The sequence below is a fragment of the Pagrus pagrus genome, assembly GCF_965226575.1.
Source record: "Pagrus pagrus genome assembly, chromosome: 4".
Lineage (NCBI taxonomy): Eukaryota > Metazoa > Chordata > Actinopteri > Spariformes > Sparidae > Pagrus > Pagrus pagrus.
Genome location: NC_140188.1, coordinates 33421744 through 33447951, shown reverse-complemented (window position 1 = coordinate 33447951; position 26208 = coordinate 33421744). Strand labels below are relative to the sequence as shown.

General features: G+C 40.5%; 1 protein-coding gene across 2 annotated transcripts in view; it reads left to right on the top strand.

The window, feature by feature from the left end:
• Positions 1-26208, top strand: part of LOC311256349 (kinase suppressor of Ras 1-like) — a 44765-nt gene that overhangs the window by 13338 nt on the left and 5219 nt on the right. Inside the window, exons 2-17 of one of the 2 annotated variants that reach the window (XM_084351327.1) lie at positions 10647-10794; positions 12442-12838; positions 13847-14010; positions 14100-14166; positions 19898-19981; positions 20069-20130; positions 20542-20654; positions 20908-21085; positions 21517-21574; positions 21998-22052; positions 22744-22986; positions 23091-23287; positions 23508-23604; positions 25292-25425; positions 25553-25684; positions 26011-26146. In XM_084351327.1, coding sequence (XP_084207453.1) covers positions 10647-10794; positions 12442-12838; positions 13847-14010; positions 14100-14166; positions 19898-19981; positions 20069-20130; positions 20542-20654; positions 20908-21085; positions 21517-21574; positions 21998-22052; positions 22744-22986; positions 23091-23287; positions 23508-23604; positions 25292-25425; positions 25553-25684; positions 26011-26146 — 2265 coding nt within the window. The remainder of the gene's footprint in view (positions 1-10646; positions 10795-12441; positions 12839-13846; positions 14011-14099; positions 14167-19897; positions 19982-20068; positions 20131-20541; positions 20655-20907; positions 21086-21516; positions 21575-21997; positions 22053-22743; positions 22987-23090; positions 23288-23507; positions 23605-25291; positions 25426-25552; positions 25685-26010; positions 26147-26208) is intronic. The other variant, XM_084351328.1, reaches the window with a different exon arrangement.

The window sequence follows — 26208 nt, the reverse complement described above, 5'->3', positions numbered from 1 at the left end:
CGCCTCCAGATGTTCTCCGAACGCCCCCTTTTGGAAACATTGGTCTAGATCACGGGTATTCAACTAGAATTCAAATAGGTCCAGTTAGAGAAAATTTCCTCAAGCAAAGGTCCCGAACATCATGATGTCTAACTTGCATTATGATTTAGTGCGGTATATATTGAAGTAGCTTGTATCAACGTCAACTAGTAGTTGTATCAACGTCTACATGTAATCAACAACTGACTGTCAAATCAAGTAAAGACAGAACATTTCAAAAACATTTCAACAATATTTATTGTCACTTAACATTTAATTATACAGATATATAGTACTGTAGATATGTATTGATTTCATCTCTCTTTAAGGAAAAAAAGGCTGCATTAAAAAATAAAATAGTCTTTTAAAAATTGTGCATCTTAAAATAAAGTACTTAATTTTTAAAAAATAAAATAAAGTGTAGCAGCAGCTTGAGTTTCCCTTTTTTCTTTGTTAATGTTTCACATCTTAACAGTCTCAACCAATTTTACAACAGATAGATCTCAACACATCTTAACAATTGAACCGTTTTACAGTTTCTCTTTCTTTCCCCCACTTTCTGTTGTTCAGTGAGAGAATTGAGCTCGAGCTTGTCCTGCCAGGATTTTAAATCTGGGCTGGAATGGTGTCAGGGCCATTCTCATTCACCTGTGCAGGTGCTCATTGGTGAGCCTGGAACGATTTTTAGTTTTAAAAATGTTCATTGTGGAGAATGAATGAGTCTGTCCATTCTGGGTTGAAAGCTCTGTTTTCGCTGTCCACTTTTCTCTTCTTAGAGACCATGTGTACAGTGCCTTGCAAAAGTATTCACCCCCCTTGGCTTTTTACCTATTTTGTTACATTACAGCCTTTAGTTCAATGTTTTTTTAATCTGAATTTTATGTGATGGATCAGAACACAATAGTCGAAGTTGGTGAAGTGAAATGAGAAAAATATATACATAAAACTATTCACCCCCTTTGTTATGAAGCCCATAAAAAGCTCTGGTGCAACCAATTACCTTCAGAAGTCACATAATTAGTGAATGTCCACCTGTGTGCAATCTAAGTGTCACATGATCTGTCAGTACATATACACACCTTTTTTGAAAGGCCCCAGAGGCTGCAACACCTAAGCAAGAGGCACCACTAACCAAACACTGCCATGAAGACCAAGGAACTCTCCAAACAAGTAAGGGACAATGTTGTTGAGAAGTACAAGTCAGGGTTAGGTTATAAAAAAATATCCAAATCTTTGATGATCCCCAGGAGCACTATCAAATCTATCATAACCAAATGGAAAGAACATGGCACAACAGCAAACCTGCCAAGAGACGGCCGCCCACCAAAACTCACGGACCGGGCAAGGAGGGCATTAATCAGAGAGGCAGCACAGAGACCTAAGGTAACCCTGGAGGAGCTGCAGAGTTCCACAGCAGAGACTGGACTATCTGTACATAGGACGACAATAAGCCGTACACTTCATAGAGTTGGGCTTTATGGCAGAGTGGCCAGAAGAAAGCCATTACTTTCAGCAAAAAACAAAATGGCACGTTTTGAGTTTGCGAAAAGGCATGTGGGAGACTCCCAAAATGTATGTAGGACAGTGCTCTGGTCTGATAAGACTAAAATTGAACTTTTCGGCCATCAAAGAAAACGCTATGTCTGGTGCAAACCCAACACATCACATCACCCAAAGAACACCGTCCCCACAGTGAAACATGATGGTGGCACCATCATGCTGTGGGGATGTTTTTCAGCAGCTGGGACTGGGAAACTGGTCAGAGTTGAGGGAAAGATGGATGGTGTTAAATACAGGGATATTCTTGAGCAAAACCTGTACCACTCTGTGTGTGATTTGAGGCAAGGACGGAGGTTCACCTTCCAGAAGGACAATGGACCCAAACACACTGCTAAAGCAACACTTGAGTGGTTTAAGGGGAAACATGTAAATGTGTTGGAATGGCCTAATCAAAGCCCAGACCTCAATCCAATAGAAAATCTGTGGTCAGACTTAAAGATTGCTGTTCACAAGCGCAAACCATCCAACTTGAAGGAGCTGGAGCAGTTTTGCAAGGAGGAATGGGCAAAAATCCCAGTGGTAAGATGTGGCAAGCTCATAGAGACTTATCCAAAGCAACTTGGAGCTGTGATTGCCTCAAAAGGTGGCTCTACAAAGCATTGACTTTAGGGGGGTGAATAGTTATGCACATTGACTTTTTCTGTTATTTTGCCCTATTTGTTCTTTGCTTTACAATAAAGAAATTAAAAAAAAACATCTTCAAAGTTTTGGGCATGTTCTGTAAATTAAATTATACAAATCCTCAAACAATCCATGTTAATTCCAGGTTGTCAGGCAACAAAACACGAAAAATGCCAAGGGGGGTGAATACTTTTGCAAGGCACTGTAGTTATTTTTCTCTGTTGTCTCCGGCTCACCCATCTCTCTGTCTTCTGTCCCTGTATCGCTCACTCGTCTCTCTCTGTCTTCTGTCCCTGTATCGCTCACTCGTCTCTCTGTCTTCTGTCTCTGTATCGCTCACTCGTCTCAATTCAATTCAAATTTGCTTTATTGGCATGAATGTTACGAGAACTATGTTGCCAAACCATCAAGAATCAATGAAACAAAACAAATACAACTCACCGAATCAAATATATACAAATATAATAAAAATAAATAAAAATAAAAAAAGTATATACATTTATAGTGTATACCCTATGTGTGTGTGTGTGTGTCTGATGAAGTGCTGTCTCTCTCTTATACATAGATTGGGTGTCATTAGGCAGCTGCAAGTTGTTATATAATGAAAAATATATATACAGTTCATATTAAATGATGATGATAATATACATAATACATAATAATACATAAAATAAAGAAATGAAAAGCAACAACAACAATATTATACCATAGCAGTAATGGTTGTGATCAGCATTCGTGTGTTTCTCTAGCCTCATGGCAGAGTGTTACATATTGTGCAGCTAACTTTACAAATTGTGTATCTTCTCCCAGACAGACTTTTAACAGCTCATCACATGTTTTTCCCTGATATGTTGGAGCTGCTGCAGTTATCTGCTGTAGGAAAACCTCTCTCTCAGTTTGGTACAGGGGGCAGGAGAGGAGGAAATGGGCCTCAGTTTCTATTTCTCCTGAAGAGCAGTGTTTACAGACTCTTAATTCTCTGGGCTTCCACTCTTTCTTATGCCGACCTGTTTCAACCTGCAGCTGATGGTCGCTGAGTCTGTACATTGTTAGTGTTTGTCTTTGTTTGGGGTTTTGTATGCTGACCAGATATTGTGCTGGAGAATACTCTCTGTCCAGTGAGCGATAGCACTCCAATTTATTGATGGATTTGATTTCATTCTTCCAAATTTCAATGTAAGTCTCTTTATTCTCTTTGTCTATAGATAGCAGGTGAGTTCTGGAGAGAGTTTGGAGGTCTTGGATTTTGAGGTGGCAGGTTTCTCTGGTGCTCTACATGCATGGTTTGGACAGTTTCTGTGGACCTTGAGGATTTCCTTGCAGAATTGAAGGTTGAGTTTCTCTGTGGGTGTTGTGTCCCATGAGGTGCCTCTGGGTCATTAGAGGGCCCCATACTTCACTTCCATACATCAGGATGGGTTTTATTACACTGTTAAATAGTTTTAGCCAAATTGTAACTGGAGGATTGAGTTTATATAGTGAGCTTTTGATGCTATAGTCGCCCTGCGTGCCTTTTCTGTGAGGGAGTTTATTGCTTTGTCAAAGCTGCCTGATGAACTGATGGTGATGCCCAGGTAATTATATTCCACTGTATGCTGAAGTGTGGTCCCTCTTACCCTGAAAACATGTTTGGATTCCTGTCACCTGGCCTTTTTCTGGAATACCATGACTTTGGTTTTTTCAAGGTTGATATCTACCGCCCAGTTTTGACAGAATGTCTCCAGCAGAGAGAGGTCATAAAGGCATAAAGTCTAAAAAAGCTGCGCAGGTCAAAATAGAAGCGCCCCGTCTAAATTTGAAATACTTATATAATTTATTGACTATAGGTCCTGGTCCGTATAGGACGGCGTCTAGGTCCGGACTCGGACTGCGGTCCGCCTGTTACCGTAGCTGTGTCTCAATTCAGGGGCTGCATCCTTCGAAGGGCGCATTTGAAGGCAAATTACGTCACAACGCAGCGCGAAGGCTGTCCCAATTCAAAGGCTCCTCCAAATGCTCCCCACAAATGCGGCCTTCTTTTCCCTCTTTTTGGAGGACGCACCGCTACTATCCTTCGCGGCCTCCCATATCCCAAGATCCTTTGCGCACCCGAAACAGAAGAAAGAAAGAAGGAAAATGGCGACATCAAGTGGTGTAGATCGTCACTTTCGCAGGCCTGGGCGGCAGAAATCGTGACGTAAGGGTAAGGGGCGGGAACATCTGATGACGCAACCAGGAAATGCCCCGAAGGCTAGACCGTCCCATTTAACAACGGTGGACGTGGCTTTTGAAGGTACCTCCGAAGGACTCGCCTTCATATGCCACAAAGGCCGCGTCCTTCGAAGGATGCAGCCCCTTAATTGAGACACAGCCCCTGTCCGCTGCGTTACGGCTCCGGTACGGTTTTGCCCCATCGTCCTCATCTGGCAACCCCCACCAACTGCGTTTTGAGTCCGCCACGGCGCAGCTCCGCCGAACAGCTGGAGTTACAAGACCAAGGAATTCCCGCGATAATTACATAATGACGCATGACCGCAATTATATGTATGTGTCAGAAACACAACAACACGAAGTGTTCCCGACCAAAGGATTAGAAGAACTTGTATTGTATTGTCTCTTTTTTGCGTTTTTTGTGCTGGCATCAACACGGAGTGTTTTATTTTGGAAATTAACCGGATGTCATGTTGTTGTTTTGTGTCTGCTCTGTGCTGAATTCGGCTGAATTGCTGCGTCATGCTCCGGCATCCGCCAGAAATAGAAGTCCTGCGTATCTGCTCCGCAGGGCTGCGGACTGCCGGAGCTGGGACGCAGCAGACAGGCAGCGCAGCGGACCTGGTGGAAGTTAACACATAGACTAGAGTAAAACCGATCAGCTCCGCTGCCGTGGTGGACGCAGCCATACGCAGCGGACACGTATCCAGTGGAGGTCTAGACCCACAGGTTATTTTTTTCCCAAATGCCTTTTATGGTCAATTCAGTGAAGTCATGTTATGATAACTGCTGCACATCACAATGGAACAGGGCTGAAATATGACATGAGCAAAGGAGAATACAAGGAGAATAACCTATCATACAGTAGAAAGGTTGGGGTCACACTGTGTTATGCACTGTACTACTAAATATATCCTGTCAACTCATTCTGTTCCTTCCTATTCTCTCCCATTCCCTTGTTCTTTGTGAGAATGTGTTATTCACCTGAACTTCTTGATTATTGTGCCATGATGATGCAACGGATCAAAAAACTTGGTTCGGATCGTTTCTCGGATCAGAGTCACGGATCGGATCATTTTTCAGACAAAAAAAAAAAAGAAAAAATATAACTTTGTCTTTCGTTTATTATGTCAAACACTTGTTAAATTAAAATATATAAAATCAACTTAAAGTGCACAAGGCATAATATCTTCTTTTTAACATAATTAATGAAAAACAACTTAAAGTGCAATATAAGAAGGCTATAAACACACCGATAGCGTTTGTGATGGCTTTAGCCCGGTCAGATTGTGCAGCAAGGGGCTGCTTAAATGCCGCGGTGATAAGCGGTTGATGAGCAGCCTTCGTTTTCACTCCTGTCAGTGAAACACCGGGGTGATTCCTCCGCTCACCATGACCACGCTGCACTTAACAAGTGAGTGGATTGAACAACATTTTTTTTTTCATAAATCAATCCCCGGATCACGTGTGTGCCGATGATCCGTTGCACCACTACTGTTTTGGTACCACACAGTTCCATAGTATTCAACCACCAATTTAACTTTTTTAGCCATTTTTATACCAGTGCTTGCCTCCCCCTGTGGAAAACAAGTTCCTGACACTATTTTGCAGGGGCACCGTTGCTGTATCCTAGGTTTAGTGCCACCCAAGAACATTGTGATTGATACAGAAATACAAGCAAGCCAGATATGTTTTTTCTACAATACCAGAATGATAATACCCAGGTGCAGCCAGACCTTTCTCAAGCGCTAGCACAGCCTCGTGGAGATGGGTCTGGCTATGTGAGACTACCTCGTGAGTTGAATTGGACAGGATTGATTTTTACTTGGATAGAGTGATCCGTGGCTTAAAATAAATATGGGTCCGGGGCTTGAAGTCGGGGGCCAGATCTATCTTCAAACTCAGCCTTCATTCTGATTTCAACCACACACCTATGACTGCATCCTTCGCGGTTGTGACAATATCACGTTGACAAAATCGGTCCACAGTAAGACACGTAAGCACGTGACAAAGTACTCAAACCACTTGTGATCCTGCCACAATAGGTCTGTCCAGGAACACATTTTCACACGTATGCGCGCGCGCACACAAACACACACACATACACACACAGGTTGGTAGTGGAGCTTTAGTGTCTTGCTGCTGTATGAAGAATGAACAGAGACTGAGGATTGTGAAGTCACCTCTCACTCTCACTATCACTATCTTCAACCTTTCTGGGAATAGTGTTGTGGTTCTATTCTGGCTGAGCATTTTGGTTACATATCATTCCCCTCTCTATCTGCCTATGTTTCCTGGATGTATTGTCACTATCCAGTGAGCGCAAAATGCCACAACATCATCTTCAAAGAAAAATTTGGATGTGCGGCACAAACCTGTTCTGAAGCGTTTTTGGAGGACCTTTGCCAGTCAACTTTATCCATACAAAATAAATGGTAGTTTCCTGCTGGTTCAGCTGACCAGCAGACAACAATGCTTCAGCTGCCAATGTCCGTTGTGCAGAAGCTATATTCAACACAAGCTTTACTATTCCCCATTTTCAATTTAACATTTTATTTTCTTCATTTACTCAATTTACATTGTCAAGGTATCATTTTACATTTTAAATTTGTGTTTTCAATTTGCTTTTTTCTTTTAAAGTTCACTAATCACCTGATTCTTCCTCATCATGTCATAAAATATTAATCTTTTAATTGTGTCTTTTTTGTAAATTTTCAATTCTATTTGGACATTTGATTTTAACTAGAAAATGCATTTCCTGCTGAAAATGTAGTTTGAATGATAAATTGCCCATTGCTAGAAATGCAGAAATTTCCTCACACTGCCTTAACATTTGAACTAGCACTACGGAAAGTCCAGTGCATTGACATCAAATCAAATCAAATCAAATCAAATTTTATTTGTATAGCCCAAATTCACAAATCACAGTTTGCCTCAGAGGGCTTTACAATCTGTACAGAGACGACACCCTCTGTCCTTCGACCCTCGATTCGAGTGAGGAAAAACTTGCCCCAAAAAAAAATGTGGAAGAAACCTCAGGGAGAGCCACAGAGGAGGGATCCCTCTCCCAGGACGGACAGACGTGCAATAGATGTCGCATGTACAGAGCAGATCAACGAGATCACAATGTATTCAATTATAATGGATGGTTGACAGGAGTGAAAGTACATAAAGATGTATTACAGCAATAATAATGAAATGCACATGGAAATGTGATTACTAGTGATAACAGTAGTAGTGGTTAATGGTAAGGATAGTATGTAGTAATGCATTACAATAATAGTAGTGGAACGTATGAAACAGAGAGTCAGGCAGGGTCATGGCAGTAGGCGCATCCACGATCAGGCAGGGCCATGATCTCTATGCTCTAACCTCCTGACCTGTGAGCTGGACAGCAGTGTGTGTGTATAAAAGTTGAATAAAAGTCATAATGTATGAAGGATGGGGAATAGTTATTTGTTTATTCTTTTTATGGATTTATTTCGATACTGGAAAGAGTAACAGGAAATGGGGATTCAACCCTACACCACAATAAGGAGGACACAGCCTATGAACAATTAGCTACTGGAGCACACCTGAGGTGTGGAACATTTAAACTTGTATCATTTGTCAAACTGGCAAAGAGAGTGACAGTTTCATAGTTTTTCAAACAGTTATCAGTACTCTAACTACTTGACTAGGAGCAATCCTGACACAATTGGAGGCATTAATATTTATAAAGGAGGGAGGTTTTCTTTGTTCCACATGTTTCATTCAAAAACATTAAGTCACTGCTACAGGGGCAATCAATCATCCATTCAACCATGTGTATGTATGTTTGAAGTAAGTTGGAAAAATATTCTTAAAGTGAGGAAATGAAGAATCAGACCTGACCATGGGATCATGAGCCATATACTTTTACCCCTCTGCCACAGAGGAGCAGTAGCAGCAGAACTTTAGCAGTAGTTGTAGCAGCATTAGTAGTAGAAGTTGTAGTAGCAGTAGCACTAGTAGTGGTGGTAGCAGCAGTAATAGCAGTAGAAGTAGTAGTTGTGTAAAGGCTGTATAGTTGTGGTATCAGCAGTTGTCATAGTGGAGGTTGAAGTAGTAGCTGGAGGTGGGATTCGGACAGCCAACCTTGTTTCCATGTGCCTCTAATTCAATTTTTATGGCAAAAATGTTTTTAAAGCTTAATTTTTTGAAATGTACAAGAGGTGTAGTAAAGGTGAATACAAGCACACCTTTCCTGGAAGAGCTGACCATTTTGATGTTTTGATTTTAATTTTTTCTGTAGCTGAAAGCATGCAGGATGGGAAACGTGCCCAAAAAATGTACAGTATCGGAATAATAACTAGAATGTGCAATTCCTGGAGAAACTGTATGTGTGATCTCTGAAGAGATTGATGTGGTGGAGTCGGGGCTCAAGCTGCTACCCTTGCAAACTAGAATTAATTTGTTCTACCTCTAGGCCACCAATGCCACATCGGCTTCCTATCATGTTTTTGGTTTCTACATGTTGACTCTAGTGCTGTACAGAGGAAACTCCAGTAGAGGGCACGCAAAGACCAAAAAAAAAAAAACAATACTTAAGCACTGTCTTGCTCAATAATTTGATCCCATCCACTGCTGGAGTGATAGAAAATAGAAAATACTACAACAAGTAAAGCAAATAAAAGAAATGGTATATTACTACTGAAACTGAAATGGCAGTTAGTGGAAAATCAACATTGTGTTGGACTCATTTAAGGGTAACACCGTACACATACTATTGTCAAAGTTAGAGGTTGTGTCTGAACATCACTACTGCTCAATATATATATATTATATATTACTTACTATATACATATATGTGTATATATACACATATATGTATATACACACATATATACATATATGTGTATATATACACATATATGTATATATGTATACATATATATATATATGTACTAGGGATGTCCCAATCAGGTTTTTTTTAGCCCGATCCCGATCCGAGTCATTTAATATTCAGTATCTGCCAATACCGAGTACCGATCCGATACTTAGCCCTAACTAATATTTTCCTAGATAATACAGCTGCATTAAGAAAAAAAATACCTGCATCCAAGCTGTTCCTTGATAGGTTTTTTTTATTTTGTTGAAACAAAGTAAATACTTTCATATGGCTCTTTCTTATTCTGCATATGCCATTGCAATATTGGTTTATTTGTTTGTTTTTTTTAAAACAAAAACAACTAAGGAAACAAAGTCAGTAACTAAAAAATGTCTTTGGCTCTTATCAATTCCACTTAGTGCAGCTTTGTAGTAAAACTCTCATTTGTTAAATCACCTCATAGGTGGTCACGAACTTTGCTGTACATTTCCGGTAAGGCGGTATCCGAAATGTAATGCCGAGATGGTAGGGCATACTGGGGATTAAAAAACTCCAGAAGACGGCGAAAACCCTGATCCTCTACCACGGAGATGGACTGGTTATCCAGAGCGATGAATTCAATTACCTTCTCTGTAATATTTTTGGCCATGTCGCTGTCTCGAGGATATTTCTCTTTCCTTTTGAAAGTATCCGCGAGTGTTTGTTGCTTCGGTGCCTTTGCCTGTATTGCTTGAGTGAACTCGCTGTATTCCTTTGAGTGTTTGTTTTTTATGTACCGTATCAAATTTGTAGTATTAAATGCTGCTCTTTTGTTACCCCCTCGTGAAACGGTCGTATTGCAGATGTTAAATGTTGTTGGACTGCTTTTGCTATATGTGTATGTATATGTATGTGTGTATAGATATGTATAAAAATGTATATATGTATATATGTATATATCTGTATATATGTCTTATTATTCATTCTCTCCTATTTCCATCATTGCATTATTATATTGCTTTCGAGATGTTCCAATTGCTTTGATTTTGTTGAGACAGCCCAGTCCTGATTTAACTCCAATGATGGTTGTTGAGGCTGTAGTTTTTTACTTATTGTAGTTGTAAAGCAGACATAAATGTCTTTTAGTCTTGGCAGACTGAAAAGCTAACTGTACTTACTTTTGCTGATGCCGTTTTCCTATGCCTGATGCATCAGACAATCAGAAAACATTCAGTTTGACATTCATCATCATTGTCAAGGAAGAGAAGCAGGGCTACAAAAACCAAAAAAAGGTATAAAGACAGAGAAATACAAGCATAGTAGTACACTGTATATCCTGCTGATTATTGTCATAACAGATTTGCTTATAGAAGCTTTGTCTTGACCTCAAAGCAGTTATTGACAGAGATGTCCTTCTTGTCCCCTGCAGGCTGCAGCAGGGAAACTCTCAGAGGACAGGTTGCTGCAGATGTCCAGCTCTGAGCTTCAGGACACAATGAGACGCCTGGGCTCCAACTCAGACGATCGCTCTCGCCTCACTGCTGCCCTCTCCTGTCTGAAGAGTGCTAATGAAACAGGTTAACAGATGGAACACTACTGTCAGTCCTGCATGTTGAGAAGGGGTCACTCACAGGAACTGCATAAAATATAAGACCTTTTTAAAAAGTACAAGAAATTGTATTGAATTATTCATTATTTAATCTTAATTTTGATAAATTACTATGTGATATATTTAACAGCCATGCTGGTTTTACGTTAAACGTATTCAGTATTTGAAAAGGGCATTTTGCTAATATTTTGTATCCGTACAAAACAGAGGCCAACCCAGTGCAGTAATTATCTGGCCCCTAAAAGCCCCAGGTTTACTGACCGACTTAAAAAAATATGTACCTTTCCTTTAAGGTTCATTCATTACCTTGAAAATAATTTGGTCTGACAATCTAAAAAAGTAAACTGATGAAGTGTGAAGAATAATATGGTTGAAAAGTGGACTGTTCTTTTTCCGCTGCTTTTTCTGCGTTTTCAAGGTCAGGAATTAAATTTCATGCTGAATTCTTTATTATTTTATTATTGTGCCACCTGTGCATATGCCAAAATAAATGAAGAAAACAACCCCATCAATTTCTCAACAAAAAAAATGTGCAAAAAATTCTGCAATGTGAAAAAATACAACCAATTACCGTCACTCACTGCAAAAACGGAAAACACAACCAAATCATAACCAATTTCCTCTCATATATACAGTATTGTCGGAAAGTCTGAGACCACTAGTGAAAATTCTTCTATTTTGCGTTTTTAAATTTACTATTATTACTATTACTACTATTTTTTCATTACAAATGATAATACAAACCTAACAATATGAGTCAAATGTTGTTAAATGTTGATTCATTTTAAAATATCTTGGTATTTGGTATTTTCCCCATTGACTTTAACGGTAACTTGCAGTTGAGCTGACCAGGGGGAAAGTCTATGACAGTCTTGAAGGAGTTCTTGCAAACGCTTTGAGGTGTATTTGGGCTCATTGTCCTGTTTCAGTATAAATCCTTCTCCACAAAGATCAAACCAGAGGATGTAGCATGTCTCAGAAGAATGGAGTAGTACTTCTCCCAGGTCATGGTAGAGTCAGTTCTGTGCCGGTGTACAAGTACAGAGGAGGCAAAACAGCTCCAGACTCTAATATTCCCACCACCATGTTTCACTGTTGATTTGAAACACTGTGGTATCATTCTCTCTCTTGTCCATCTCCTTACTTACACTGTTCTGTTACTGCCATACATCTCTAACTTGAATTCATCAGTAAATTAGGCTTTTTTCATACATTAACTGTGAACTTCTGGTATTGATCAAAGTTTGTTGTGACGCCCCTCGCTTAATCCAAGAGAGAGAGAAGCTCCAACTTCAAACTGTAGCTCACAAAATGCAGAACAGCAATCTGTTTTGGAGGGGCTCTGGGTGCAGGCAAAATAGAGAGAAGTTTAACATTTTTCATTTGCATATCCTACCAACACTGTAGTGATAAAAAGCTGGTTGAAATGGCAAAGTTCCTGTTCAAGCACTTTGTGACTCTGATTATTAAAGTGTAAATAAAGATATTTTTATTATTATTGTGAGATTAGATTACATTAATTTAACTAACTGACTTCACAAGTAACCATCTATTTGTAATCTGTGATGATATGTTCTCTACTTGCTAATTTGTGATCTTTACTCTCTGACCTAAGGAGATGACCTGGGGCCTGACTCAGGCTCCTGCAGCTATGAGCCCCAACAGGACAGCGATGCCTTCTCTCCCATTAGCCCCTTCTCCAACTCTGGTAGCCCTCCCACTCCGCTGCAGCCCACCAGCGCCCACGGCCGCTCCATCTCCATATCAGTGGTACCTTGCTCAAATGACCACAGACCTTTCATATCAGCTGATGAAATGACAGACGCCTTCACCTTGGAGCCAAGCACCCCTCCAGCCACCCGAGCCTCAAAGACACGCACTGCCAAGCCCTCCCACACACCACCGCTGCCTTCCCGCAAATTTCTGCAGCTCCTCCCCAACATCGCAATGACGAGATGCAGGAGTCATGAGTCACAGCTGGCCAACCGCATTGAGGAGCCAGCTACACACAAGTGGGTTTTAGAATTAGTACTACAGTCATGTCTCCTTACCTTTCAGCTGCTAAATATCAAACAGGAATATAACTAGAGAGATGTAAGTAATTGTATTCAGGTGTAGCCTGAAATCATAACTTTAAAATCATGTAAAATCACTGCTTAATCAAGAGTCGTTCTGCAAAGAAAACTTCACCCAGCAATTGGAGTTTTGCTTTGTAATTACAAATATTTAAATAATGTGTGATGTGTGATCATCACGTGCAACCACAGTCAGGGTTCCTGCACATTTTTCATTCCAAAATTGTTTGTTATGTAAGTGAATGTTTTTTATAATCTAGTTGTTGACCTGTATGTTACCAAACCATGGAAACGATAATGAAAGAAGACATAAATGTATGGTGTCCCAAAAACTAATCTCTACATCACTACATAACTCATACATGTTCAGACAAGCTTAATATTTTGTTATTTGTGGTTCTATGTATATATGCATTTTAAAGACACTGCTGCATTTTCTTTCTAACTTATTGGTCACTGATGCCTGGATATGGTACAGTAGGAGGCAATTGGGGCAGAACTGTTTTGCAGGCTGGGATGTGCAGCTGTAGAGTTTGCTTTTAGTCAAGACATCAGGCTCACTCTGGCCCAACCTCTCTCACAAATTGATCAACATTTTGGCTGCAGCGGTGGCCTGGTCTAAATGCCATAAAAAACTTTGATTGTATGATCAATTTATTTGTAGACATTTAGAAATTTAGCAAGCAGATAAGGGGCAATAGTATGGAAATACACAACCCCACAACTGCCAGGGTCATACTTCCTTGTGTCATTCAGAAGTCACCCATTTATAAATGAAGGAAGACAAATCACAAACCATATCAATCCCTAACTATTATGCTATGGTTTACCTGCTTTCAATTACATGACATGTTTTTTTCAGCTATTTCTACTTTGTAGCTGATTTGTCACTGTGTCACAGGATGAAGTGGATTGCAAATAGTCATTTGCTCACTGTCCTTGCAGGACCTGTAAGAAGAACAAAGTGTTGGCTGCTATTCATATAAATGGCACTGGGAACAGTACTGAGGACTCAGCACTGCGGTCACCACTCCTGTCTGCCAGAACACCAGGCCCTATCCCAGCCTCAGCCCCACACATGATGTCTGCCAATCCTACACTGCTGGACAGTGAGTCGCCAACACATACCCAACTGGATTTCTGCTCTAATGGTCTCTTTTTGTTTTTTCAACATAATACATTCTAATGTTCTTCACAGATGTGACCATGCACAGGAGTTCCCCTCAGACACTGAGGAGAGACATTGGCCTGGCTGTAACACACAGGTCTGTTACCATCAACCTCCTGCCTTGTTTAGAATAAAAGACTGGAGGACAATGTGACAGTCACTATACATTATGGACCTTGTGGTTGACATGTCACATCGTTTTGAGTGATTGTGGGCTGTGCGGGAAGGGTACACTTGAATTGATGTAGTTACAGTAGAAGTTACTGAGGGACTTTTGTGAGCACGACTATAAACCTATACAAATTAAGTTTTAGTACTGCTCTTCCACGAAGTTGGGTGACAAGCAGGAGGCGGGTTTGAAAAACAATGTTTTTTTTGTTTTGTTTTTTATGCTTGAAAGCATGACTGCTTTCTGTTGTAAATGTGTGTTCTACAACCCCTAGCTGAGCTGGACTAACTAAATTTACCTTAATGTGTAAAATATGTGGATTTCCCTTATAATGCTTTTTCCACAGATGTAGAATGGCCACATTTTATATAGTCTAGGTGACTGGCTGCAATGAGCCTATAAGGACTGATCGGCTGTTGTTGATGGTTAAACAAACATGCATGTCCTCATACTATTTTGGAATTTTATGGCTGACTGATACTCCATTGTGATTGCTGTGGTTTCCTATTAACTGCCTGTGAGTCCAGCTAGGGAAGACAATGTGACTTTGAGACAATTCAGTCCAAATTCACATCAAGCCTGCTGCAGAGTCAGTATATCTGTCTGGAAAAAATGGCTTGTTGTGAAAATCCAGGAATTTAAACAATGCAGAGTGCTCAGTTTGACCCGCTGTTTATCTTAGCAGACAGTGAATATTTGACTGTTGATCTAGCCTCAGCATCTGGCTGAAAAGATTTGGATTGCACTTTGTAGCCCATTTTTTCAAGCCAATGTTAATTTCCTGGTTATAGTTTATGATTGGCCTCATTAAAGCAGAATTTCAGTTTTCTGTAACACCTTGTGACCACAATGTGTCAAAAAGACAACAATTACAATATTTGCACAACTATTAGCAGAGCTGCTGGGTGCTGTTGTCAGTTGGCCTTTGTGTCTCAACAACTTCTGTCCAACAGCATCTTGTCATTAAATTTAGTATGTATAGTTAAACCTACGTTAATAGATTTTTGGCCAATTGGGGCAGCAGAAACAAGCTCTAAACACAACACTGACATCATCACCATTTAAGGTGATATGCAGAACAGTTGCTTATTTACACATCCAGCAGTTACAAGATCATTATCTCTACTTTTAGCTCTGTTTAAACATCCACCAGCTCCAGATAAAAATATCTGGCTATCTAGCTGTGCTCCATTATGTTCACCAGCCAATCCTTTACTGTATCTGTCTGATATGTGGTGCTGCCAAAAGGATTGCTGCTTACTTTTCTGTTGGCAAATTAATTAATCTAATCATTTCAGCTCTATGTTGGACTGTGAGGCCCTCAATGTGACAATTATTTTAGGACTACTTTTGTGCGGAGCCCCTAAAGGGACATGGAAAAAAACAAAACAAACTTAGCACAAGAAACTTTTGTACAAGAAAGTTTTTTTTCTTTTCCCCATGTCCCTTTAGGGGCTCTGTAATTTTGCGTTCCCTCGCAATACTTTTTTCTTTGCATTCCTTCTGAGCCACATTTTATGGATCAAACAAACCGACCTCTCTGGCCTTTAGAACTGACAGGCCAGCTATTCGCTGCCGCTGGGCAGTCAAAGTGGTGTGTTAACTGGTGGGGCAACTACGGCCGCTAATCAAGGTTCAAAGTTCATTTATTTGTCATTCTACAACACACAACAAAATGCAAGTTGTTGTCCCTTTATGCTACACATGAAAAAGTACAACAACGTTAGTATCCAGCTTCCCTCACATGGATGCAGAGATTTAATGAACTGAAGGGGAAACTGCAGTATCAAGCAGCTGTAGACAAGGGTTAGGGTTAGGAATATCAAGGATGATGACAAGAATAAGAGGCCTGAAGGTTCAAGACAAAGGGTGCTTAAAGTATTCTCACACCAGCTTAAAGGGATTGTCACTCAGTTGTTTTAGACTCTGCTTTACAGCTCATTTCCACCTGATACCTAAAGTCTCTGGAGCAACATCTTTGAGAGATTTTAGGCCAATCGCACTAAACACCACTTCAAGCTACAGGAAGTGTATGGACAGAGTAGTCAGAACCCATCTTCAGGCCTCTGTCGGGAATAACTTGATCCCCTACAATCTGCCTACAAATCTCACAGGGGGACAGAGAACATAACACTCACTATAGTGGACAAATTAGCTCAGCAATCAAAATCACTTGCTTGTGTTCTTTTCATTGATTTTAGCTCTGCTTTTAATATTGTGCAAATTGATATGCTCATGACCTTTCATCTACCATCACCTCAGGGAAAACTTTTTTAGCCTCATAGCAGGCTCTAAGGATAGCTAAATCATCAGTATTTTATTTATTCTGTCCTGCATTGCATTAAAGGTGCAATATGTAAGAGTTAGCCACCTGTCAAATTCATTCTTAAAACAAATAAATCAAATCAAATCAAATCAAATCAAATTTTATTTGTATAGCCCAAATTCACAAATCACAGTTTGCCTCAGAGGGCTTTACAATCTGTACAGAGACGACACCCTCTGTCCTTCGACCCTCGATTCGAGTGAGGAAAAACTTGCCCCCCCAAAAAAAGCCCTTTTAACAGGGAAAAAAAATGCGGAAGAAACCTCAGGGAGAGCCACAGAGGAGGGATCCCTCTCCCAGGATGGACAGACGTGCAATAGATGTCGCATGTACAGAGCAGATCAGCGAGATCACAATGTATACAATTATAAGCGATGGTTGACAGGAGTGAAAGCACATAAAGATGTATTACAGCAATAATAATGAAATGCACATGGAAATGTGATTACTAGTGATAACAGTAGTAGTGGTTAACGGTAAGGATGGTATGTAGTAATGCATTACAATAATAGTAGTGGAACGTATGTAACAGAGATGTGACTAATATTAGCGACAGTAGTGGTGGGTGTCAGGCAGGGCCATAGCAGTAGGCGCATCCACGATCAGGCAGGGCCATAGCAGTGGGCGGATCCACGATCAGGCAGGGCCGTAGCAGTGGGCGCATCCACGATCCACGACCCGGGCGCGGCCAAGGTCCATGGGAGCCTGTAGGACTAGAAAGCACAAGGACTCCGGGGAAGAAGTAAGTCAGTGACATGCAGAGATGGGGCATGTATACAGGCATAATGTATACAGATGGAGAGGAGAGGAGAGGGGAGGAGAGAGAAGCTCAGTGTGTCATTGTCCCCCGGACTAGGCCTATAGCAGCATAACTAAGAGCTGGTCCAGGACAGGCCTGGGCCTGTCCTGGCCCAGCCCTAACTATAAGCTCTATCGAAGAGGAAGGTCTTAAGTCTACTCTTAAAGGTAGAGAGGGTGTCCGCCTCCCGGACCAAAACAGGAAGATGGTTCCACAGAAGAGGAGCTTGATAGCTGAAGGCTCTGGCTCCCATTCTACTTTAGGAACTACAAGTAATCCTGCGTTCTGGGAGCGTAATGCTCTAGTTGGGTGATAGGGTAGTATGAGCTCCTGGAGATATGATGGTGCCTGACCATTAACAGCTTTGTAAGTGAGGAGAAGGATTTTAAACTCTATTCTTGATTTTACAGGGAGCCAGTGCAGAGAGGCCAATACAGGAGTAATATGATCTCTTTTCTTAGTTCCTGTCAGTACACGTGCTGCAGCATTCTGGACCAGCTGGAGACTCTTTAGAGACTTGTTAGGGCAGCCTGATAATAGAGAATTACAATAGTCCAGCCTGGAAGTAACAAATGCATGGACTAGCTTTTCTGCGTCTTTTTGAGACAGGATGGGCCTGATTTTTGCAATGTTACGTAGATGAAAAAATGCAGACCTTGAAATTTGTTTTATGTGGGAGTTGAAGGACATATCTTGATCAAAGATAACTCCCAGATTCCTGACGGTGGTGCTGGAGGCCAAGTTAATGCCATCCAAACTCGCTATATCATTAGATAATGCATCTCTAAGGTGTTTAGGACCAAGTACTATAACTTCGGTTTTATCTGAGTTTAACAGCAGAAAATTGCAGGTCATCCAGGTCTTAATGTCCTTGAGACATGCATGGAGTTTAGTAAGCTGATTAGTTTCATTTGGCTTTATTGATAGGTATAACTGTGTATCATCTGCATAACAATGAAAGTTTATGGAGTGTTTCCGAATTATATTTCCTAGAGGGAGCATATATAAGGTGAATAGTATGGGTCCAAGCACGGAGCCTTGAGGAACACCATGACTAACCTTGGTATACAGGGATGACTCATCATTAACATGTACAAACTGAAATCGATCCGATAAATAGGACTTAAACCAGTTTAATGCGGGTCCTTTAATGCCAATTAAGTGTTCCAGTCTCTGTAGTAGAATGTGATGATCAATGGTATCAAATGCAGCACTAAGATCTAGTAAGACCAGGACAGAGACAAGTCCTTTGTCAGAAGCGATTAGGAGGTCATTTGTAACTTTCACCAGTGCCGTCTCTGTGCTATGATGTGCTCTAAAACCTGATTGAAAATCCTCATATAAACTATTTTTATGAAGAAAGTCACATAGCTGGTTGGCGACTGCTTTCTCAAGGATCTTGGAGAGGAAAGGGAGGTTGGATATAGGTCTATAGTTGGCTAAAGCTTCTGGATCAAGATTAGGCTTTTTAAGGAGCGGTCTAATTACAGCTAGTTTAAAGGATTGTGGTACGTATCCTGTTAATAGAGACAGGTTGATCATTTCTAGTAGAGATGTGCTAATTAAAGGTAAAGTTTCTTTCAGCAACCTAGTTGGGATGGGGTCTAGGAGACAAGTTGTTGGTCTAGATGAAGAAACCATCGAAGTTAGTTGGTGGAGGTCAATGGGAGAGAAGCAGTCTAAATATAAGTCAGAATTTACAACTGTTTCTGAGGTTCCTGTGTTTAAAGATACAATAGTGCCAGTTGAGGGCAAGCGATGATGGATTTTGTCTCTAATAGTTAAAATTTTATCATTAAAGAAGCTCATGAAGTCATTACTACTGAGCGTTGTAGGAATACATGGTTCAGTAGAGCTGTGACTTTCTGTCAGCCTGGCTACAGTGCTGAAAAGAAACCTGGTGTTGTTTTTGTTTTCCTCTATTAATGACGAGTAATAGCTTGCTCTGGCATTGCAGAGGGCCTTCCTATATATTTTAAGGCTATCTTTCCAGGCTAAGCGGGATTCTTCCAAGTTGGTGGAACGCCAATAGGGGGCAGCATATCACCGGGGTAACTGTTACCTGTCGCTAACTGTAGCTGCCATTAGCTAGGGAGCTCAGGGACCAGGACAAGCGGGGGCTATCATGCTAACTTCAGTAGATATCTCTGTAATACAATACATAGACATCATAACGTCAAATTTGGTTTTTCTTTAAATTCTGTTGATCATTTTAGTTATTACTTTAATGTTTTAACTAAAATTCTTACATATTGCACCTTTTAAACATCATAATCTATGTAGTCCACTTGTGGGCTTTTAGACTTACACTCTTAAAATATGTTACTTTGATACTACATTAGATTTACAGTCATTGAATTCAGGTTCAAATCTACACATAAGCAAATAAAGACGGCTCAATTGAGTCGTGGTGAATTTACTGTTCCTGAGATTTCTGGTCTTGCTTACGTGTTGAGGTTGATTTCATCTGCATCAAATGAAGAAGATAGTGTTGCTATGAAATTATGAAATGTTTTCTGTGCTGGTATTTGAAGGTTTTCAACCAAGTCCTGGCTATCCCAGACGTGCCAAGTGTGTCGCAGGAGTATGATGTTTGGTGTCAAGTGCAAACACTGCAAGTAAGAAGACGTAAATATAAAGTCCCCCGCTGTGTAGTACTGCTTGTTATGGTCTCATTAGGATGTGTCGTGTCCATCTGTTTGCAGGTTAAAGTGCCACAACAAATGTACCAAAGATGCTCCGTCATGTCGGATATCATTTCTCACGTGTAAGCTCTTACACTTATTCTTTTTCAAAATTAGAAAATATAAACTCTAGTGTATACTGTGTCTGTCAACTCATAATATTTCAAAGAAATAACTGGTGCATAAGGGAAGTCAGTTATGTCTGCTCTCAGTTGCCATTACTGTGGTGTAGGACTCCAACATTTCCACTTAAGAAAATTCTAATTTTAAGCTGATCAAAATAGGAATACATTTACAAAGTGGAATTTTAGCCAGGAGGCATAAGGAGTGTGGTTATAGATGGAACATGAGGAAAGGATGGAGATTGATTAAAACTAAAATGACAGAATGTATTAGAGACACCTGCATTGTTTTAACAAAGGCTTGAAAAATTGTGAACCTATCCTTTAATAGTTGTAGTTTTTGTAGTTTAATAGATGTAAAATGACTTGTAGTGCCAAGGATGCGTCGGGCGGAATCAGTGCCATCAGATATCAACAATCGGATTGATCACACAGTAGAGATCCCATTGCAGTTTGGAACTTTACCAAAGACAATAACCAAAAGGGTAAGTACAGGTGTCTTTTCTTTTCTTATAATATGTTTGGAAGTCTGTTCTGGTCCGCTGTCTGTGTTTTCATGCTCAAGGTGTGTAGGTAAAGATAAGTAATGTAGAGTGTCGGGGTTAGTAGTCTGCAGGCAAGACATGCTGTCAAAGGAAGGTTCTTACTATTCTAATAATGGAAGTGTGTGTGTGTGTGTGTGTGTGTGTGTGTGTGTGTGTGTGTGTGTGTGTGTGTGTGTGTGTGTGTGTGTGTTAGCAGGAGCCTACTCCCAGTTTAAACCAGCTGGACTCCAGCAGTAACCCATCATCAGCCACCTCTTCCGCTCCTTCCTCCCCAGCACATTTCCAACAGAGTAACCCCTCCAGTGTCAGCACCACCCCCCCACCCAACCCGTCACCACAGGGCTCCCGAGACAACCGCTTCCGATTCCCAGGTCAACACCCTGTCACTGGTTTTACTCACATACATGCAAGCCTTGTGGAATGTAAACAGGTTTCCAACAACACAGGTTCTTCACAGCAGTGTGTTAAAGCTGAGACATGTTTTCTAATATTTAGTCTACTTGAACTGATGTAAGTACGTATATACACCGGTCAGCCACAACATTAAAACCACTGACAGGTGAAGTGAATAACATTGAAAATGTTGTTATAATGCATTGTTCTGCTGGGAAAATCGGTTCGGCATTCATGTGGAAACCACTTGACACGCACCATCCACCTAAACATTGCTGCAGATCATGTGAGAATTTAGCATTACTCTGTTCTGAATTCATAAATAACACGTAAAGCACTATGTCACATTTTTCAATAATGACATTTACTCTGCAGTAGTGCAGTACTCTGAGGTTGTATTTTCCAACAGATGTTCCTGCTTCCATATATGCTGCTGTGCAACATTCTGGCAGCTACCATGATCCTGGGTAAGAGACAGCAACATAGGTACTATGGTGATTATCCTAACTTACCACATGTCGGCGGTTAAGTAACAAGCACATGTTTGAGGTCATACAGACACACGGTCTTCACTTCATAGTCTGCCCAACAGAGAGTACTGACATGGGTCCTGCTCACTACATATCTTAGTCACAGTTATAAAACACAAATTTAAAGGAGTCTTACCATTATGTTCATTTATGTTACGTGTTGATGTTAAGGAACCAATATATCCTGACAGATTTTTGTACACTTAAATATCAATACCAAAAACCCTGTATCAATCAGACTGTGTTATAGAGCATACACAGTACATACATGATAATATTTAGTAATTTAGTAAATAGTAAGCTGTGACTGTAAAAAAAAAAAAAAATGTTGTTAGTTGCTAATGTGGTTTTTTCTCTCAGGGTGTCGCAGGTTTGTGTCACTGAGACACAGCTAACAGCAGTGGAACAAGGAGCGGTGAGTACTGGCAGTCACATACAGTGAGTTACACCACCACACAGGTGAAGTGAAATTCTGTGTTATTTCCTTGTTTTGTCAGGGGAATCTTATCTGTCTGTGTTATTCATAGGACTGGTGGCTTATGTGGTGTACAGCACTTGCTATTGTTGTGAAGCAGTTTTTTTCCTATTACTGACATATTTTGTTGTCACTGAGAGTTGGAAGAGCCTTTGGGGAGACAGCTAAAATGCCATTCTCTATAGACATGAAACAATGATTAAAATGCATATAGAAATGTATTCAACATGTGTTAAACAAGGAATAAAACAGACACATTCTGGTAGCTGACTGACTGAACTCTGGACTCCTTTACATTGTGCCCTATGAGCACATTCTGCTGAATATGTACCACTGTATGGACCTTAAAGGAACAGTTCACCCAATATTTAAAATCCAGCCATTATCTACTCACCCCCATGCCAGTGGAAAGTCAGGTAAAGTTTCGTACAACACAAAACCTTTCTGGAGCTTATCATTTAAATAATGCTTTCCAACTTGAGTCTTTATTTTCTTTCATTTACTTTGTTCTCACATTTTTTTGGGATTTAAACATATTTGAAAAGTGCTTTGAACTGAGTTTCATTAAAACAGTCATTAATTATCCATCCAGTGTCCATGTTCACTCCCTTTATTGTAATATTTGTTTCAGGAGGAGGTGGAAGGAGAGTACCCAACTGAGGACGAGGAAGCAGCTGACCAGTGCAGCAAAAACAAGAGCACTGAGGAGTGTGATGAGGACGGGCTTGAGGACCTGCCTTCTTCCATATGCCGTCGTGGGGCCGTTGGCCGCTGGAGGGACCCCATCTCTCGTAAGGCCAGCCAGACCAGCGTGTACCTGCAGGAGTGGGACATTCCATACGAGCAACTGCAACTGGGGGAGCTTATTGGCAAGGTGAAGAGAGATATGTAACACAGACACAGTAAATCCTGGTGCAACAATATATATCAATATTTGGTTCCAGCATACCTGAAACATTTGACTTTGTCACTGTCCAGGGTCGTTGGGGGAAGGTGCATAAGGGTCGCTGGCACGGTGAAGTGGCCATTCGTCTCATGGAAATTGACGGCAACAACCAGGATCACCTGAAGCTGTTTAAGAAGGAGGTGATGAACTACAGGCAGACCAGGCATGAGAACGTTGTCCTTTTCATGGGCGCCTGCATGGCTCCACCCCACCTTGCCATCATCACCAGGTACATAACTTGCCAGCAAAAACTGAGATTTCAATGTTGCTGCTGTTCCCTAATTTCCTGTCCAGTTCACAGTCACAAATGCAAATTGTTTACTTTGGGATCATTTTCTATATTGTTTTTATGTTTTAACATGCGGTTTGTTGTTTTGGTGAATATTTATGTTCTGATTTTATTTGTGAATACAGTTTTTGTAACAATATTGCATTTGTTTTCTCTGCAGTTTCTGTAAAGGTTTGACTCTATACTCTGTTGTAAGAGAAAGAGTTCAATTGCTAGACATCAATAAAACAAGACAGATTGCACAGGATATTGTAAAGGTAAGCAATCCCTGAGCTGTGTCAGAAATTAAATGAATGTTTTGATAGGACAGCTTAGATCAATTGAAAGTAAATGGGGCAGAGAGGGAGGGGATGACATGCCGGCCACAGGCAGGAAACGAACCCGGGTCGCTGCTGAGGACTCAGCCTCTGTAAATGTACAATCTACAAGGTGAGCTACGAGGGCGCACCATGGCCAGAATTTTAGTTTCAAACATTAAAAAAATGAATAAACATTATAGACACAGTGTGAAGAAACAACAGTGTTGACGTTATGTCAAAGACATCTATGTATTGTATTGCAGAGATGTCTACTGAAGTTAGCATGCTAACCAGCTAGCCCCAGCCTGTCCTGTCTCCTAATACCACTTTGTACCTTAGGAGGTGATAGCCTGTTTGCCCCCGTAGTTTCAGCTGGGAGATATATGCCAGCTTTTAGTCCAATAAATGAACAAAATCATATTTACACAATATTTTTACACCCATTTTCCCTACTAAACTGAAAAATACAATCATCCACTGCCTGACTTCAAGTTTCTCTCTTTTATCAAACTAAGACAAGCTTAATTGCCTCGTTAACTAATCCTAAAACACACTTCAAACTCAACATGAAAGTCAAGTTGGGATTCATGGAGCCAAAAAACCTTTATGGGTCAAAAAGTTAAATATACAGAAAAGGTAAGATTACGAAATTAAAGATTATTCATATAGCAAACAGCGGGCTGGTGGGTGCATTTAAGGAGTCTTTGAAGTATTTCCTCTCAGAGTTCATTCTGGAGATTTATTCAGCTCTCAGTAAGCCAATTCCCAAAGATTCCTGTTGGCCGATGGGCCCCTGGCCTTCACAAAAAGGGAGCCCAAAAGATGTTGAGTTAAAAGCCAAAGCTGAGAGTAATGAACTGGAGGACAAGAGACCAGAACCAGCATGTTGTAAGGTTTTATAGTCTAGGAGACGTGTTTTGGAAGAAAGAGGATCCTTTGCCCTCTTGTATTGACTACTAATTAATTTCTTTGTGCGGAGAGAGAACTGGCCTATTACTTAAAGGGGAATCATTTGATTTCTATAGACTAATTGTTTAAAAGTTTAACACATTTATTAGACAGCAATTATGGTGAATTAAAGGAGAGAAACAGACTGCAGTGAATTTATAGCTGTAGATAGCTTAACGGCAGAAGATGGGCGATGAGGCCGGATTTCTTAGGACTGTACCATGTCTTTGCTTCATGCCTTGAGGTCCGAGGTCATTGGTTCTGTGTATGGCGCTCTGCACTCCACCCCAGACACAGAGAGTCATTTGATTAAAGCATCACAATATTGAGTCCACTAGAGAGTGCTGACATGTATATTTTAACTGTAAAGTGTGTCTCTTATTATATTTGTTAGTCTTATCCAAATGTATAAATATGTTTGTTTGTGTTGAATGTTGATTTTAAAAAACACATATCGGACAATAAATCCTCATCAGAATTGTGTCAAAATTAAAAATCCAGTATCTGTTTTAAATGTATACAACATACACACCTAAATGGTAATACATAGTAATGAATGTTTTTAGAAAAGATTATTATTTCAGAATGATTTGATTCTTTTTTTTGAAAAGAATTCAACCCATAGTGTCATAAAAATGTCAGCTACCCCTCATGTCCAACTTTTAGTCATAGAAATGTTTTGTCATTTCCTTTACAGGGAATGGGTTATCTGCATGCCAAAGGCATCATTCACAAGGATCTGAAGTCAAAGAATGTGTTCTATGACACCAACAAGGTGGTCATTACAGACTTTGGCCTGTTTGGGATGTCTGGAGTGGTACAAGAAGGCAGGTAGGAGAGAAATCAATGGTTCTCTAAATATGGATCTGTATCTCCAGTGAGTCATGGTTGTTGTCTTCATAAGTGCTGTGTATGCGTGTGTGTGTGTGTGTGTGTGTGTGTGTGTGTGTGTCTTTAGAAGGAAGAACGTGTTACGGATACCTCGGGGCTGGATCTACTACTTGGCTCCAGAGATTGTTCAAAAAATGAGCCCAGAGGTTGATGAGGACCAGCTACCTTTCTCCAAAGCTGCTGACGTTTATGCATTTGGGTATTGATTTATGTTGATAAAACAGCCTGCTCAGATCAATCAACATTCATTTTTTTGCTATATTATAAAGTAAAGGTATTAAAGTATATTATACACAATTACACCAATTGTTTTAGTGTAACCTCACAGGTTCAGCTCACAAATTTAGCCAGACATGTGTCTCCCCTACTGTACATGTTATTTAAAAACCTTATTTCCATGAGACTGGTATACCACTAGGCATATTTGTTTAGACTCACTTGATATGGACTGAGATAGAATGTAAAAGAGTCTTAACATGTGAGGTTGTTCCACTGTCCTGAGTTTTGTGTTGTGACATTTTTCAGCACAGTCTGGTATGAGCTGCAGGTTGGAGACTGGCCTATCACTGACCACCCTGTGGAAGCTAAAATCTGGCTACTGGGCAGCAGTGAAGGCATTAAGAGGGTGCTGGCAGATGCCAACCTGGGCAAGGAGGTCACAGTGAGTCTGTTGCATAGAAAAACATAGAAGAAAATGGCTGAGAACACTGCCATGTTGGAGAA